We start from the raw sequence: 15,576 nt of genomic DNA, 5'->3' as shown, positions 1-15,576 counted from the left end.
CCTATATGTTTGAAAACATTACTGACCTGGACAGATGAAGCAGTCATGGGAACTCACAATGAAAGTAAATCACCATTCCCTAGAAGCATCATACATTATATATATATACACATGCACATACACATCTGTATGTGTCTTTTTTTATAATTGTAGCCTTCAATTTGGGGAAACAAATCAGGCATTTGGGGAACAGAATGAAGTTGTGAAGAAAGAAATGTTAACATGGATAAATATCAATATTATCCATTGGACAATGACTCTTTGTAGTGATTATCTAGAAGACAATTAAATTGAAAGCATACACCCCCCAGACTCAGACAGACTTAATTTTCCTAAAGGTTAACCATGTCTTGGTGTCTAACCTACAGATCTTGGCGAGGATAAGAGTCTATTTTGAACCACAAAAATGATGTGTTAACTTTCTCAGGATATAAGCCAGGGGGATGTCTCAGTGCAGCTGTGTTGTGTCCAGTTGATTCAAAGAAAGCCCTCTGATAATGCTGAGGAGGACAGAAGGCCTGTACACCAGTCAAAGAACAACCTGCAGTGAAAGTCGCTGTCATTTTGAAAGGTGACAAAGTAGAACATATAGAAAGCACTCTGGTAGCTCTCTGGGGAGGAAGGAAACTCTGGTTTAGACAATCTGCCTTATGAGGTAGTTAGTTTATTCCATTCCAGACCACAGCCATTGAAGAGATTTCTTTTTTATCTTTGTTTTCAGAAGCCTCAGTTTAGACATGTGAGAACAGCATCAGATCTTAGATATCAACATCTTTAGCATTAAAATAATATTTTTAAAAATCAAGATCTATTTAAAATACAGATGGAAATATTTGCTCATTGAGACAGCTTCTTTGTACTTGCTTTTACATGAGTGAAATCATCTCTGTATTTTTAAGTGCTGACCACTCACACTTACTTTGGTGATCTGATATTGTCTGATCAGTTTAAGGAAATGTAAAAATATAGTTCCCCATATTTCTCAAGGCCAGTAAAGTAATTGGACACCTAACATCAGTGAGCCTATTTTTTATACCAGTGACAAGATAATTACATTGAAATCACAAAAGCGAAGCGAAAAATCTGGATTTATCTTTTTAGTACATGCAAATTCTGCAAATAGACATATTGTGTTTTCTCTTCTTTAACACAGATGGAAATTCAAGAATCGTTCTTGAGTCCTTGCCTTTCACAGGATACAGCAGCCCTGAACACGTTAATCTAGTCAGAATGTCTGCAAATTCAAGCTGGATTTTATGTTTAAATTTCACTTCTACTATTTATTGCTGGAAAATCCAGAATTCCATTATATTTTTCCTCATTTTTTTTTTAATTTGAGTAAGTAAATAGTTCTTTTCACACTCGCATATTGAAACAAATGGCACACAATAAGTTGAACACAGCTGGTACACTCAGAAAAAAAAAAGTGGCTCATAAAGACACTTAACTGGGGAAAACTTTCAAGAATAAATCAAAATAGTTTTTAGAAAGCTCTTGTGGGAGAAAAAATGGCAATGGAAGAAACCACCATTTACATTATAGTGGGTGGGAACCCACAAAACTAAATTATTTATGGCATGAGAGCATTCAATAGAAACATGATTCTGGGGCAAATGTGACTCTACTTATGCCATGGAATATCTTTCACTTCAGTGAGATGAAAAGAAAAAAATTGGCCACTCTTCTCAGTAGAGGCAGGAAGTAAAGAGAAAGGCCAAGAATAGATGTATTTCTAGTCTAAAGAACACGCATTGGTCCCCTGTTGATATGCAGTGCTTATTTTATTTAAGGATAATATACAAGTTACTGTAGTACATCTACAATCAGTTATTATTACTATAAGATTATGCATTACTTTCATCCAAAATCCAGTTATTTGAAAGTGATTAAGATCATTATTTTTATTTTATACAGAGAAATTTTAGCACAGAGAAAGAAATTATCAGCCCACAGTACACCATCTGTTTTGATTATTTTTGAGATGATAGTAGTTCCAATACTCTTTCCCACTGTGGTGTACAACTACTGCAAAAGAAAGGCCCTTCCCAAAAAAAGCTTACAGTTCACGTAGGCAATGTGGACAAAAGGAATTTTCTCTATTTTATTGATGTGAAAATGATACGGAGAGGGATGAAGACTTTTTAACTGCAAACAACTAATGAACGTAGACTAATGCATAATCTGTAAGTACTGTTTAAAGTTAAGCAGGATAAAATCACTGGCATGTCCAGAAATCTAGTATCTGCTGAGATCACCAAAACTTCTCCCATAGTGAACCTGACACACACAAAATTGATTTCAGGATTAGGACCTACAAGATCAAAATTACACGTTTCTGTTTTATGAGTAGATGATGATACGGGAGCTGATGATCCATGTTTTAGTGCAATCTTAATAATACTGCTCGCTCCCTAATTTTATCACTCCCAAGGAGAGAATAACAAAAACCGAAAAGTGTATGCCAGGTTCTGGCTTCATTACAATATGAAACTCCATGTGCTTTTTCTTTTATCCATATAAAGCTATGCTTTTGAGAGAAAAAACTGGGTATAAAATGTGCTTTTTTAACAGACCTCTCCTTTTAGTCTGAAAAAGCAAGGCAGACCATTTTGTCATGTCACAGACCATTTCATCATAATGTCAACCAAGTCAAAGGTGAACTTAAGTAAAACTTATTTGTTTACTGACATGAAGGCTTTACACCCTGACACATTGTTAAGATAAATAAATAAATTCAGATTGTTGAGTACACAAGACTCCGTCTCTGGAGCACCCAGTAAAAATTTGTTGCCAACCAGACTGCAGCAGATAAAAATGCAACTATTTATATACTTAACTAGTGTTTGTGTTATTCCTAAATTGAAATAGGTTTGTGAACTATGTAGAATAAACTGTGCCCTGCACATGCCTATTCTCTCTGTGGACTACAAGGAGAGCCCACCTATGCAGTTTAGGTGAATTACTTAATTTTGAGACGGCTGAAGCCAAGGTTAATCCCATACTAATCTATTAATATTTTCAATTAGTAAACGGAAGTCTGTGGAATTCAAGAGTTTCCAGTGAAATACAACTTGTCCAGAATAATATTTGCTGGAATTACTGGTTATTAATAGTTGTTAGATTAAATACATTAAATTGGTTTTCATAACCAGTAGCAGTCATGCTATATTATTTGACCAGCTTTTAAACTAGACATATCCAGCAAACACATTTCTTTGCAACAACAATTTCTGTTTTTCAGCATTATTTAGTTCTTCGCATTTTTTTCCCCAGTAGCTCCTTACCTATTGTGGTGCAAGTCTTCCTTACACATAACCCTGGGCAAGGTCTCTCTGCCTCAGTTGCTGATTCCTGTCCAGCAGCGCCAGAGTCATGTTGCTTTTTTTGGCAATATGTCTGATCTCAGTTTAAATGGTCCACTAAAGCTTGCACAAGTTGCTTCAGTAACTACCTCAATTTTAAAGCTGTTTGTCTTATTTCAATGTCAAATATAGATCCAGGACACAGAAGCCTTAGTCCTAGTCAGACTTAACCTCACAGTTGTTCTTTCTAGAAGGGAGCTGAGAGTGAAGCTGTGGAGTGAGAGCACTCTGTGTTTTTCTGCTGAACCCTGGTTGTCACAGATGCAGGATGAGAGCCTTAGGTCTCCAGAAGGGCAGCTGAGAAGGAAGATGGCTTTACCCACTGTATTGAGTGAAGGTAACCATGTCTGGGCAGCTCGGGGGCTGCAGGGATCACCTTTGTGAGGAGAGGCTGAGGCTGCCCCATGCCAGACACAGCCTGTTCCAGGCAGCTCCAATGGACCCACTGCAGGGCACAGCGGAGCCCCACAGCCAAGATGGTTGTGCCTCAGGGAGAACATGCTCAAGGAGGGGTAAAACGACCACATGACAGTGTGAAGAGTGAGGAAAAAAATGTGAGAGAAAACAATGCCACAGACACCAATGTCAGAAAAGAAGGAGAGGAGGAGGCATTGGAACAGAGATTCCCCTGCAGCCCATGGTGCAGATCGTGATGAGGCTGGCTATCCCTTTGCAGCCCGTGGAGGTCCATGGTGGAGCAGAGATCCACTTCAACCTGGGGAGGACTCCGCACCAGAGCAGGTGGATAGGCTTGTAGGAGGCTGTGAACCTGTGGGAAGCCTGTGCTGGAGCAGATGGACAAATCCAGAAGGAAACTGCAGCCTGTAGAGAGCCCACGTTGGAGCAATCTTATCCTGAAGGTCTGCAGCCTGAGTGAAAAAAACGCTCTGGAGAAGGGAAAGTGTGAGGAAGGACAGGCAAACTGCTGTGAACTGAGCACAACCCCCATTTCTCATCCCTGCACTGCTTGGGGTGGAAGGAGATAGAAGAATAAGGAGTGAAGTTGAGCCTGGGAAGAAGGAGAAGGGGAGAAAGATCTTTTTGGGTTTGTTTTTATTTCTTGCTATCCTACGCTGTTATTAACTGTCAGTAAATAAGGCTCTTTTGCCTATGACAGTAACTGGTAAGAGATCTTGCTGTCTTTATCTCAATCACAAGGTTTTTCATCATATTTTCTCCCTTGGTCATGTTGACGAGGGGGAGTGAGAGAGTGGCTGGGTGGATGTCTGGCAGCCAGGCAAGGTCAACCCACCACATGCACTCTGAGATAATGGATTACTAAATCTGGTGACTTCAGGTACTGAGTCCCTGTGTCACAGAAGCACCTCTTTTACAGAGGTGTAGCACAGTGAGAGACAATACTAAAATTTCTTGACTCTCTCTTCACTACTTAAAAAGTTATGTGCTACTAAACAGTTTTTTCTTCAATTTCAACATAAAACCCAAACACGTATCATTCACGTTTTTAAAAGGACCATGGCTCCAAGGCTGCTACATGCTGGGACCAAAGGAAGAGGGAGATTTTTCTACATGTTATATTTTTGTATCCATTAAAATTAGGAAGATGAATTACTGAAGATTTTCAGTTTCTTATGCACTTCAAGGTAGTTGATAATCTTATGATTCATTATTAATATTTTTCTACTGGAAAGTGCTCATACAAGCTGTCCCTGTGCTTTTTGGTAATAGGAACTGTGGTCGTATGACTATGTTGTCATGAAGCAAACTGAGATGTAAACTTACAGTGCACATCGAAAGTGTTAAAAAACAACTTTAATGTATCGTATAGGAACTAAAACAGTGGAAATTCACACCCTAGCTCTTTTTGCTGTTTCATAAATATTATCTCTACTTTCCACTTATCATATTTGCTTCTTCCATTTTATCAATTACTTAGAACAAAGTATGCACAAATCACTTTGTGATGAACAGAGAAAGAATGTAAGACACTGACTACTCATGCTTACCTGTTTTTCTCATGAATTTTCAGGATTTCATGTGTCTGTTGTAGCAGCTGTTTTTCTAGTTTGTACGTTGACAGTGAATTTTCCAGTAGCTGAATCTCAAGTCTGGATGTTTGATTTAGCACCTTAAGGATAAATTAAAAACATTAATGTTTATACTGTCCTGGTTATGTTGTTATAGCAACATAATGTGACGATTTCATTCTGATTTGATGATTCGTCAAAAATTGTTTTTAAATCCTCTTCTAACCTCAGCTGTTCAGCTGGTGCAAATGAACTCAATCAAGCTACACTGATATGTACCAGCTGACATTCTGGCACCCTGTTTACTGTAGAATAATACTAGGGCGGCAGAAAAGGGAAAGATGACTGCCAAATAAGCTTTATTTCAATGGAAAGAACAAGAGACATGCCTCAAACATGCATTCTGACATAACATTCTTAAACCAGATGAGTGCAAGAGTACTTGGACTGAAACCAAAGAGTTGCATCCGCTGTTTCGTAAATAGAGCTTCTACTTTAGCTTTCCCCTGCATTCACTCTTTTGCAGTGTTGGCAGAAGTCTGGTGTCTGCTCATGTTATCACTACTTGCACTCTCACACAGATTTTTAAGATGAAGGCTGTAATCCTAAACATTGCTTTATGCAATTGGCTTTCACTTTAGGGGTAATCTGTATCAATAGCACAAGTTTTACTGAGTACATGAGACAAAAAGAATCCTTTTAACTAGATGAAAGAGGATAGATTCTAACAAAAAATAGTTCAAATGTAGAAATAACAGAATACTTTCATAATATTATTTAATGTTAGCTGATTTTGTGGGTATATCAATGTTCATCACATAAAGTCTGGAGGAGTCTGTGTAAATCGTTTTTGTATGTATACATGCACACAAGAGCTGAGATGCAATCACTTCTGGAACTGAACATGATTCCTCTTTAATGGAACCTATCAAACTTTTTTGAAAGAGTATTTACCAGTATTATCACAGAATTATATGGTAACATTTTCTCACGCATGCCTAATAGGAATTTTTTGCAGAACATAAATGAAAAAGAATGAGTCTCAAACTCAATCACAGAGTCATAGAATCATAAAATAATTTCTGTTGGAAGAGACTCTCAGGATCATCGAGTCCAACCATAACCAAACCTAACTCCAGCATTAAACCGTGTCCCTAAGAACCTCATCTGAATGCCTTTTCAACACCTCCAGGGATGGTGACTCTACCACTTCCCTGGGCAGCCTTTTCCAATGCCTGACAATCCTTTCTGTGAAGAATTCTTTCCTGATATCCCATCTAAACCTCCTCTGGTGCAATTTGAGGCCATTTTCTCTCATCTTATCACTTGCTACTTGGGAGAAGAGACCAACCCCCTCCATGCTACAACCTCCTTCCAGGTAGTTGTAGACAGCAATAAACTCTCCCCTCAGCCTCCTTTTCTCCAGGCTAAACAGGCCCAGTTCCCTCAGCTGCTCCTCATCAGACTTGTGCTCCAGGTCCCTCACCAGCTTCGTCACCCTCCTCTGAACTCTCTCTAGAATTTCAATGTCCTTCTTATGATGAGGGGCCCAAAACTGAACACAGTATTCAAGATGGGGCCTCACCAGTGCCATAACTTCTCTTTTCCTGCTGGACACACTATTTCTGACACAAGCCAGGATGCTGTTGGCCTTTTTGGCCATCTGGGCACACCACTGGCTCATATTCAGCCATCAACCAACACCTCCAGATCCCTTTCTGCCAGGCAGCTTTCCTGCCACTCTTCCTGAGCCTGTAGCGCTGCCTGGGGTTGTTGTGACCCAAGTGCGGGACCCAGCACTTGGTCTTATTAAACCTCATACAACTGGCCTCAGCCCAACGATCCAGCTGGTCCAGATCCCTCTGTAGAGCCATCCTACCCTCCAGCAGATCAACACTCCCACCCAGTTTGGTGTCATCTGCAAATTTACTAAGGGTGCCCTCAATCCCCTCATCCAGATCATTGATAAAGAAATTAAACACAACTGGCCCCAATACTGAGCCCTGGGGAACACCACTTGTGACTGGCCACTAACTGGATTTGGCTCCATTCACCACAACTCTTTGGGCCTGGCCCTCCAACCAGTTCTTTATCCATCGCAGAGTGCACCCATCCAGGCCATGAGCTGTCAGCTTCCCCAGGAGAATGCTGTGGGATACAATGTCAAAGACTTTACTGAAGTCTAAGTACCCCACATCCACAGCCTTTCCTTCACCTACTAGGTAGGTCACTTTGTCATAGAAGGAGATCAGATTGGTCAAACAGGACCTCCCTTTCATAAATCCATGTTTACTGGTCCTGATTGCTTGGTTTTCTTTTATGTGCCATGTGAGGTCACTCAGGATGATCTGCTCCATGATCTTCCCTGGCACTGAGGTTAGACTGACAGGTCTGTAGTTTCCCAGATCCTTCTTCTGGCCCTTCTTGTAGGTCGGCGGTATGTTTGCCAACTTCCAGTAAACTCAGACCTCCCCAGTTAGCCAAGATTGCTGACAGGTAATGGGAAGTGGCTTAGTGATCACTTCTGCCAGCTCCCTCAGCACCCTTGGGTGTATTCCTTCTGGCCCCATAGACTTGTGGGTGTCCAAGTGCTGCAGCAGGTCACCAACCATTTCCCCTTGGATTATCAGGGCTTTATTTTGCTCCCCATGCCTGTTTTCTGGGTCAGGGGGCTGGGTAGCTGGAGCACATCTGTTCTGACTGTTAAAGACTGAGGCAAAGAAAGCATGTAGTACCTCAGCATTTCCCTCATCTTCTGTCACTATGTTTCCCCCTGCATCTATCAGGGGATGAAGATTTTCCTTAGTCCTCCTTTTGTTGCTGGTGCATTTATAGAAACATTTCTTGTCACCTTTTACAGCGGTAGCTAGCTAGGCTCAGTTTTAGTTGGGCTTTGGCCCTTCTGATTTTCGCCCTGCATAACCTCACAGAACTTTTGTATTCCTCTTGAGTACCCTGCCCCTCCTTCCAAAGGTTATAAATTCTCTTTTTATTTCTCAGTTCCAGCCGTAGCTCTCTATTCAGCCAGGCCGGTCTTCTTTGCCACCTGCTTGCCTTCCAGCACACGGGGACAGCCTGCTCCTGCGCCTCTAAGACGACCTTCTTGAAGAGAAAACAGCCTTCCTGGACTCCTTTTCCTTTAGGACTGCCTCCCAAGTGAGTCTGCCCTTTGAAAGTCCAAAGTAGCAGTTCTGCTGACCATCCTTCTAACTTTTTCAAAAATAGAAATGCCTTATTTTTGTTTGAAATGGTTGACATTCACAGAGCAACTTAAGGTGTCCTTTTTTAAGAGCACAGAAGTTGAAAATATTGTATAATGAATTGTAAGTATGCAGCCACTACGTTGTTCAAGATGGAAATATTTGGAAGTGTCAGGAAACATCACCACAGTTTCAGAGGGACTTGGCAGAAAATGAAGGTTACAAAGGTTGGCAAGGGGTAAAAAGACAGGAAAGCACCAACAGATTTACAAAGAAGATGCATCTGTGAGCCAACCTACAAAATATCAGTAGTGCTTCAGGTAGAACAGGAAGGCAAAAGGGAATCTATGGGATTTTAGATAGATCAAGGATTGGGAAGGGTCAGTGAGAATTTAAGGAGACGGAGGCTCTATATTCAGTCCTTCAGACTCCTCCGTACTCTGGTATGAGGACTTCTTATTTCAGGCTTGAGATCCTGACTTGCCTTTCTCCTCCTTGTATCCTACAGTCACATCTCTGCCATGCAACTGGCTACCTCCATGACTACAAAGGGCAGCCTCTTTAAACTTTCTTGAACCACCTGCACCATTCTTTTCTGACTGGTGGTAGAGCCAGGGACATTTTCATACTACTGGAAGAGGGGAGGTGGGAGATGCCATCACTGAGCTGAAAGCTGAAGCAAGTACTGCAATAAGGAAGAACCATGATCATTGATATCTTGAACATCCCTTAAATTCTGAAGCAATAGGTGTAGAGGAGGAAGTCATTCACTCCTTCATGCAGTTGCCAATGATGCCTCTACCTTGAAGTGGTTCCTCAAAGGAAAAGTGAGACAGAGGGAATTCACATTTTGTCCCTTACCTGCTTAAAGGAGGAAAACATTAATGAGTACTTAACATTTACACCTATGTAGGTCTTTTGGGATATAAGGAGAGTTCCTACACCTGCTTTTTCTTTACTGAACTGAAGATACTCCAATCCACAGGTCTTCACCTCCAATGTTTCCATTTAGATATTCTCTTAATACTGAATTAAAGATTTTCCCTAACATTTTCATAACTCAATATACTATGTTTTAGAAAATGTGGTCATTCGAGATCACGACATTTATAAGTGAATGTTGATCTGTTAATAAAGATGTAGAAAAAATGGTGCAGGGAACCTGCAGTGGATCTGTCTTTCATAATTTCTGTTGTTTCTCTGTATATTGTGAAGTAAGTATGTAATAACTTGGTAATGATATTGTAAATATAAGTACACTAGAACAGAAAATATGATCTTTCAAGAAGCACATATGTTTCTAGAACAAACCAAATAAATGCAATACTTTAATTCCCCTGTTCTAAATGAACAGCAAATGCAGTGCAGCTGATAATATACCACATGCTATGAAGACCAAGAGGAAGTTGGTAAAAATGATGAATACAAATATGATAAAAATGACTGATAAAAGACTTTAAAAGGGAAGAAGTCATATGTATCTTTGCGATTAGCTCAGTATGAAATTGTACTCTGTGTTATAACAGTGATACTCTTGTCACTTCAATCACAACAGTAATTTTAGTGCTAGGAATCATATTGAAATAGCTCTTTAAATTCCTATGATGTTATACAATTTTACAGGAATAACAAATACACAGTGTTTTATGAAGAAGCTGATGCTTGTCCCTCTCTTCACAGTCTAAAAGCTGAAAACATGCACTACTTTTCAAAAAGCTGGAAACATCTTGCAGAAAATAAACAAACTTTCTTGTAATGGGAAAGAAGCAAACAACAACGGAGATCAAAGACTGTTTTAGCCTGAAACTCATTATTTAGCTTGACACATGTATCATTCACAGTCGGTAGATGGGCTTTTTATTTGAAGTCAAATGCTGATTTAGTTTCCTGGATAGTCCTGCCCACCTTACATGCACAGAGCTAAATACAGTAACCAAACAAAATCAAAAGAAAGACACATAACAAGGTTCAGTCATCAACACTGTGCATGTTTCTTGGAGCCCTGTGTTGAAATGTTTTTTGTGGTGGTCCATTAGAAAAGGAAGAGGATGGGAAAAAGTCCCTGCAATAAACACCTTTCAGAAAACTGCTCTGGGAACATACCTGGGTTTCAACATCCGTGAGTTTTCTCGTCTGCTCTGCTGTTTGGCTGAGGAGACTGGTCCCTATCTCGAGCATGGTGGCCGTGTGGTTCTGCACAGCATTCTGCTGCAGCTGCACCATCTCAGATTTCATGTTTTCCACAATGTAGTTCTCAAGCTGTGAAAGAGAAAAGGTTTTAGCTGTGGTATTTTTACCTGTTTAGGCATTCTGGTGACATATGGGTGCATAGCTGACATTCTTGCCAAAAGAGGACATTTCAGTGTTTTCAGGGGGAGCCCAAGTCTCAGCTGACTCTATGACTGTTGGGGTAGGGACCTGACTGAGTAACCCCTTGCAGTCACACAGTCCCAATGTTTTTCCAAGAATCATGACCTGCTGTCATGAGCTGGAGCAGGCCTTGCCTGCTTCCATCTGTGTCAAGGTTGCAGTGACCATTTGTGATAGAGATGTCATGACAGCTCCAAAAGGAACCCCTACAAGAAATAAGTTCACCACAGGGAAATGCCCGGCCCACTTGTACATCATAACTTACATGTGAGTCCTACCAGGAAGAGATCCTACTATATCCTGCCTCCCCTGGATTTTTCCTTTTTTTTTTTTTTACTGGGTTAGATCCCCCCAAAGAGTTTCACAAACTCAGCAATTAATGCATTTTAGTTTAGCTGTGACCAAAAAATTGTACATTAAAGGAAGGGAGACACTGTCGTGGCAATAAAAGAAGGAAGCTGTTGATCAAAAAGCGTAGAAAGCTGTTTCGCTCCTTTGCTTTTGTTTTGACATTGTTTGGCTTGCATTTGCAGACTGTGTAACGGAATCTGAATTAGGACCCTCTGAATCAACTGAGCACCCCAGAGAGAGGGTAACTTTTTGTTTCAGTTGGTTTTAGTTAACACAGGCAGGGTCATTCCCTTCTAGCTACCTGAGTCTTTGCCCAAACCATAAACCCAGGACTAGTCTGCAACATGATGAGATTGTTGCTTATTTACACAAGCATTGTTCTGGCATCTTGCTTGACATGCTCCATGAAGTATAAACATAAAGAAAGGTGGCCCAGAACATTGTTCTCAATACCTTTCACTGAAATCAGCTGCACTCCAGCTGATTTGCACCCAGTGAAGATTTGGTACTCAGTTTCATTTTATAACTGATTTTATGGTTAGCTGATTCCAGACTTAGCAACTACTGTTTTACCTAATAATTTTAGTCACATTGGACCTGCTTCTGCAGCAGTAAGCATGTTTCATCGTGAAAGGTAAGTTGCACAACTAAAGTGTAAGAACCAGATGGAGCCAATCTGAAGACTAAAAAAAAGGAGCAGGAGTCAGATACGCAGTGTAATTAATAAGAAGAGCTGCCTTCATCTTACCTATAATCATTCCTGTGCTTAGGGGTAACTACTAATAGATGTTCTGATGAGCCACATCAGCTGAGCTTACAAAAGATTTATTACAAATTTTATTATTATGTGCACCTCCTACTAGTTTTAAAAATAGTTTTACAGAGAAAGAAGACTGCCACAAAGTAAAATATTTTCTGCATAAGACAGTTGTTCATGGTTTGCTAGTTTGTTCTCCACCTTGGAGAAGCACTTAATACCCAGATGATCAAAAACAAAGTGGATGTCCTGCAGTTTCAGACAACAGAAACATTTGCTTGAATTGCCAGGTAACTACTCTGGACTAGAAACCTGCAGGGTGCCTCAAGTGGTAGGGAAAATTTATTGTTGAATACTCTGATAAGTATTAAAAATGATTTAAACAGACAAGGAAAATTGTATATTGCCAAACAATGTCTGCAGTGGATGTCACCATTTTCCACTCCCAGTGTAAATTTACTTTGGTTTAGCTTATTAATGTGAGATATATGTTACAGGTATTAAGCTAGTTCAAGGAAAATTTTACAGATCCATCACATTTCTACACAATGCTTTTATGTTCAGAAGTACTATGTCTGTATATCTCTTTCACACTAGATAATGCATTTTTAGCCAGTCTTTGCCCCTGTTAATATATACATTTATTTATTTATTTATTTGTTTATTTTACTATCCCTTGGTTGCAAGTAATCCCTTTGAAAGAGCCCCACAAACTGCATGGTTGTGCTTCTCCATGTTATGGTCCAGATGCTGTAACACCTGAACAAGAAGTTCAAGTTTCTCCCACAGCTTTCACTTCCAAAAGAAACACAGAGCTCTCGAGTACAATGGTATAGCCCACAACGAGGTTACCAAAACATACATTTCCTCACATCCAGTGCTTTCTTTTGTTTCCAGATAGGACCAGAGCACGTCTGTGGGTGTGACTGTACAGTCCTTGATTTGTTAGTCTGTAGCTTTCTGAAACTGCCTTGATGTGCATGGGCCACGTCATACATGGAGCTCAAGTCTTATAAGGAGTGATTGAGAGAGCTGGGGCTGTTTAGCCTGGAGAAAAGGAGGCTGAGGAGAGACCTTATCACTGTCTACAACTATCTGAAAGGAGGTTGTAGCATGGAAGGTGTTGGTATCTTCTCTCAAGTAGCAAGTGATAGGAGGGGGAGGTTTAAACTGGATATCAGGAAAAAATTCTTCATGGAAAGGGTTGTCAGGCATTGGAACAGGCTGCCCAGGGAAGTGGTGGAGTCACCATCCCTGGAGGTGTCGCAAAGGCATTTAAATGAAGTTCTTCGGGACATGGTTTAGTGCTAGAGCTAGATTATAGTTGTACTGGATGATCCTAAGGGTGTCTTCCAACCAAAATGATTGTATGAATCTATGATTCTATGTATGTAATGGATACCTGGGAAAATCCATGCAAAAATATAGTAGCTGTACTTACTACACATCAGAAATCAGATATTTTCACACATGAGTAAAAAGAAACACAGATAGGGATCTAAATATAAAAAGACGAAAAGACATTTCTATTACTAGGTAAATATTTTGCCTGTTATTTTACTCACATTACAGAAAGGACAGTGTTTGAAAGAACTAACTGCATCTGCGTGGTGTTACAACAGGTTTTGACTAGCAAGAACACAGGCATAGACTGAAGCATATTGTATAACTTGTACTTTTAATTATTGTAGTCTAACACACTCCTCTTGGTATTCACTCTTGGGGAATTGCCCTTAGTTACTCACCCCTAAAACAACCTCTGGTTGAATCTAAGACTGACTCATTATAACAACAAAGCTGTTTTTCCTCTTTCAGAATTACTCATTAACTCCTTTTGTAAATATTTGGTATTCGGTACACTGACACAATAGTTTCTGTGAACACATCTCCGGAATATCAGAAGCTATTCACTTGGGCAAAGGAGTGTTGACCAAGGACTGAAATAATCTACAGGATCCGTAGCATTAATTTCCCTTCTTTCCTTCACCCACTTCTTTTACTTTGCTCAGTAGACTTATTGGTTCCAATAATGGTCCTGCTAAAATCTGTGGCAAAATTCCCATTGACTTCAATAGGCCAAGATTTCACCTATTATTTTTATTGCAGGAAACCAACATTTACCAGGTTCATTATGGCCAAGCACTGAGTTTTATCTGAAGCCTTCCCTTCTTTGGAGGCTTTGTGTTAAGTGTAGTGAACCTTAGACTCAGCTTTCTTAGTGGTTAGTTAAGAGAAATTGCATCTATTTATCAGGTGGCAAAACGATCCTTGCAGGGTGGCCTCACAGAAAATGTTGCATGCAGGTACCTACTCACAGAAGTAAATTCAAGGACATTTAGGGTTTCAAGTCATTTTTAGAACCCCTTCATGCTATAATTAAGTAAAACTCCATTTGTCCAGACACTGCATTAAACAGTAAATACATAAAGCATGATGAAATGCACTTCTCAGGTGAATCTACTTTTTACATTTGGATTTTTAAATCCTTGTATTACTGTTTCTTCCTATTTCAGCTACTTTTTGTAGAAAAAGCTAAACAGAATTCTTTCCTGCGTTCTTTTCACCCCATCCCATCCCTTCTACTACACGAGTTTCTTTAGTTCACTGATGATTTTGTTCTTTATTCAGCTGCATCTGCTTTTGATAAGATTCCTTACATTGCACAGGAGTTTTCAGCAATGCAGAATTATTGGTGGGATGAATAATAACATTATAATATTCTCTGAAATAAATCTGTCAGAAGATTCAGTATTATTCTTCAATAAACATTCCAGGCAATTATGCATTAAAACTCCATAGCTTTTTCTGGACCATATTTATTGAATAATCTTCTTAGAAACCACCCAAACACTAATAGAACTATTAAAATGGAAACTGTATCTTAGGGCCTAAGTAAATGATAATGGTTTGTGGCAGATGGCTTATAAATAACACAAGAGCTTTCACTTTGATCAAGTAATGTTGGTCCCATGTAGTTATATGGTAAGGACTGCTATGATGTCCAGACGACATCAGGTTTTCATACACTGCCTTAGAACAAGAATGCAAGTTGAAGTAACAATAGTCTGCTTCCCTCTCCTACCATTAAACACATAAAGCACATCATTTGGAATAATAGAAAGTAACATACCACTGATATTTGGTAAGAACTGTTTAGTCTTGTCTTTGCATACCGAAAAATGTACTAGTACTACTCTATCACAACAACCAATGAAAGCTCTCCTCTTCTTTCTTTGCTTTTCTATCTCAGGGAGGGTCACACCTCCCTACACTGACAAACTGCCTTGGGGAGTGAGATGTAAAATTGACATTTGATGTAATTTGTATTTTATAAATGCATGACCAGCCTTAGTCAGAATAAGCTGGAAGAAGTTGAAATATATAGAATAATACAGAATGTCTGTGACTTTTTCAGAAGGCAAAGGGGTTAGGAAAGCATTTATCACAAAACAAACAAACATACAAACAAACAAACAATTTTCTTTGTGTATTGAAAAGGCCAACATCACATGTATTAAAAAAAAATTAAAAATAAAAAAATAGCATAT

At 39.6% G+C, this 15,576-nt stretch overlaps 1 protein-coding gene across 1 annotated transcript in view; it reads right to left on the bottom strand.

The window, feature by feature from the left end:
* Window positions 1–15,576, bottom strand: part of ANGPT1 (angiopoietin 1) — a 158,253-nt gene that overhangs the window by 76,909 nt on the left and 65,768 nt on the right. Inside the window, exons 2-3 of the mRNA XM_065832658.2 lie at window positions 10,654–10,809; window positions 5,330–5,451 (exon numbers count right to left, since the gene is read on the bottom strand). Coding sequence (XP_065688730.1) covers window positions 5,330–5,451; window positions 10,654–10,809 — 278 coding nt within the window. The remainder of the gene's footprint in view (window positions 1–5,329; window positions 5,452–10,653; window positions 10,810–15,576) is intronic.

The sequence above is a fragment of the Patagioenas fasciata genome, chromosome 2 (assembly GCF_037038585.1).
Source record: "Patagioenas fasciata isolate bPatFas1 chromosome 2, bPatFas1.hap1, whole genome shotgun sequence".
NCBI classification, from domain to species: domain Eukaryota; kingdom Metazoa; phylum Chordata; class Aves; order Columbiformes; family Columbidae; genus Patagioenas; species Patagioenas fasciata.
The sequence above is the reverse complement of the archived record's forward strand: the minus strand, read 5'-3'. Positions and strand labels throughout refer to the sequence as shown.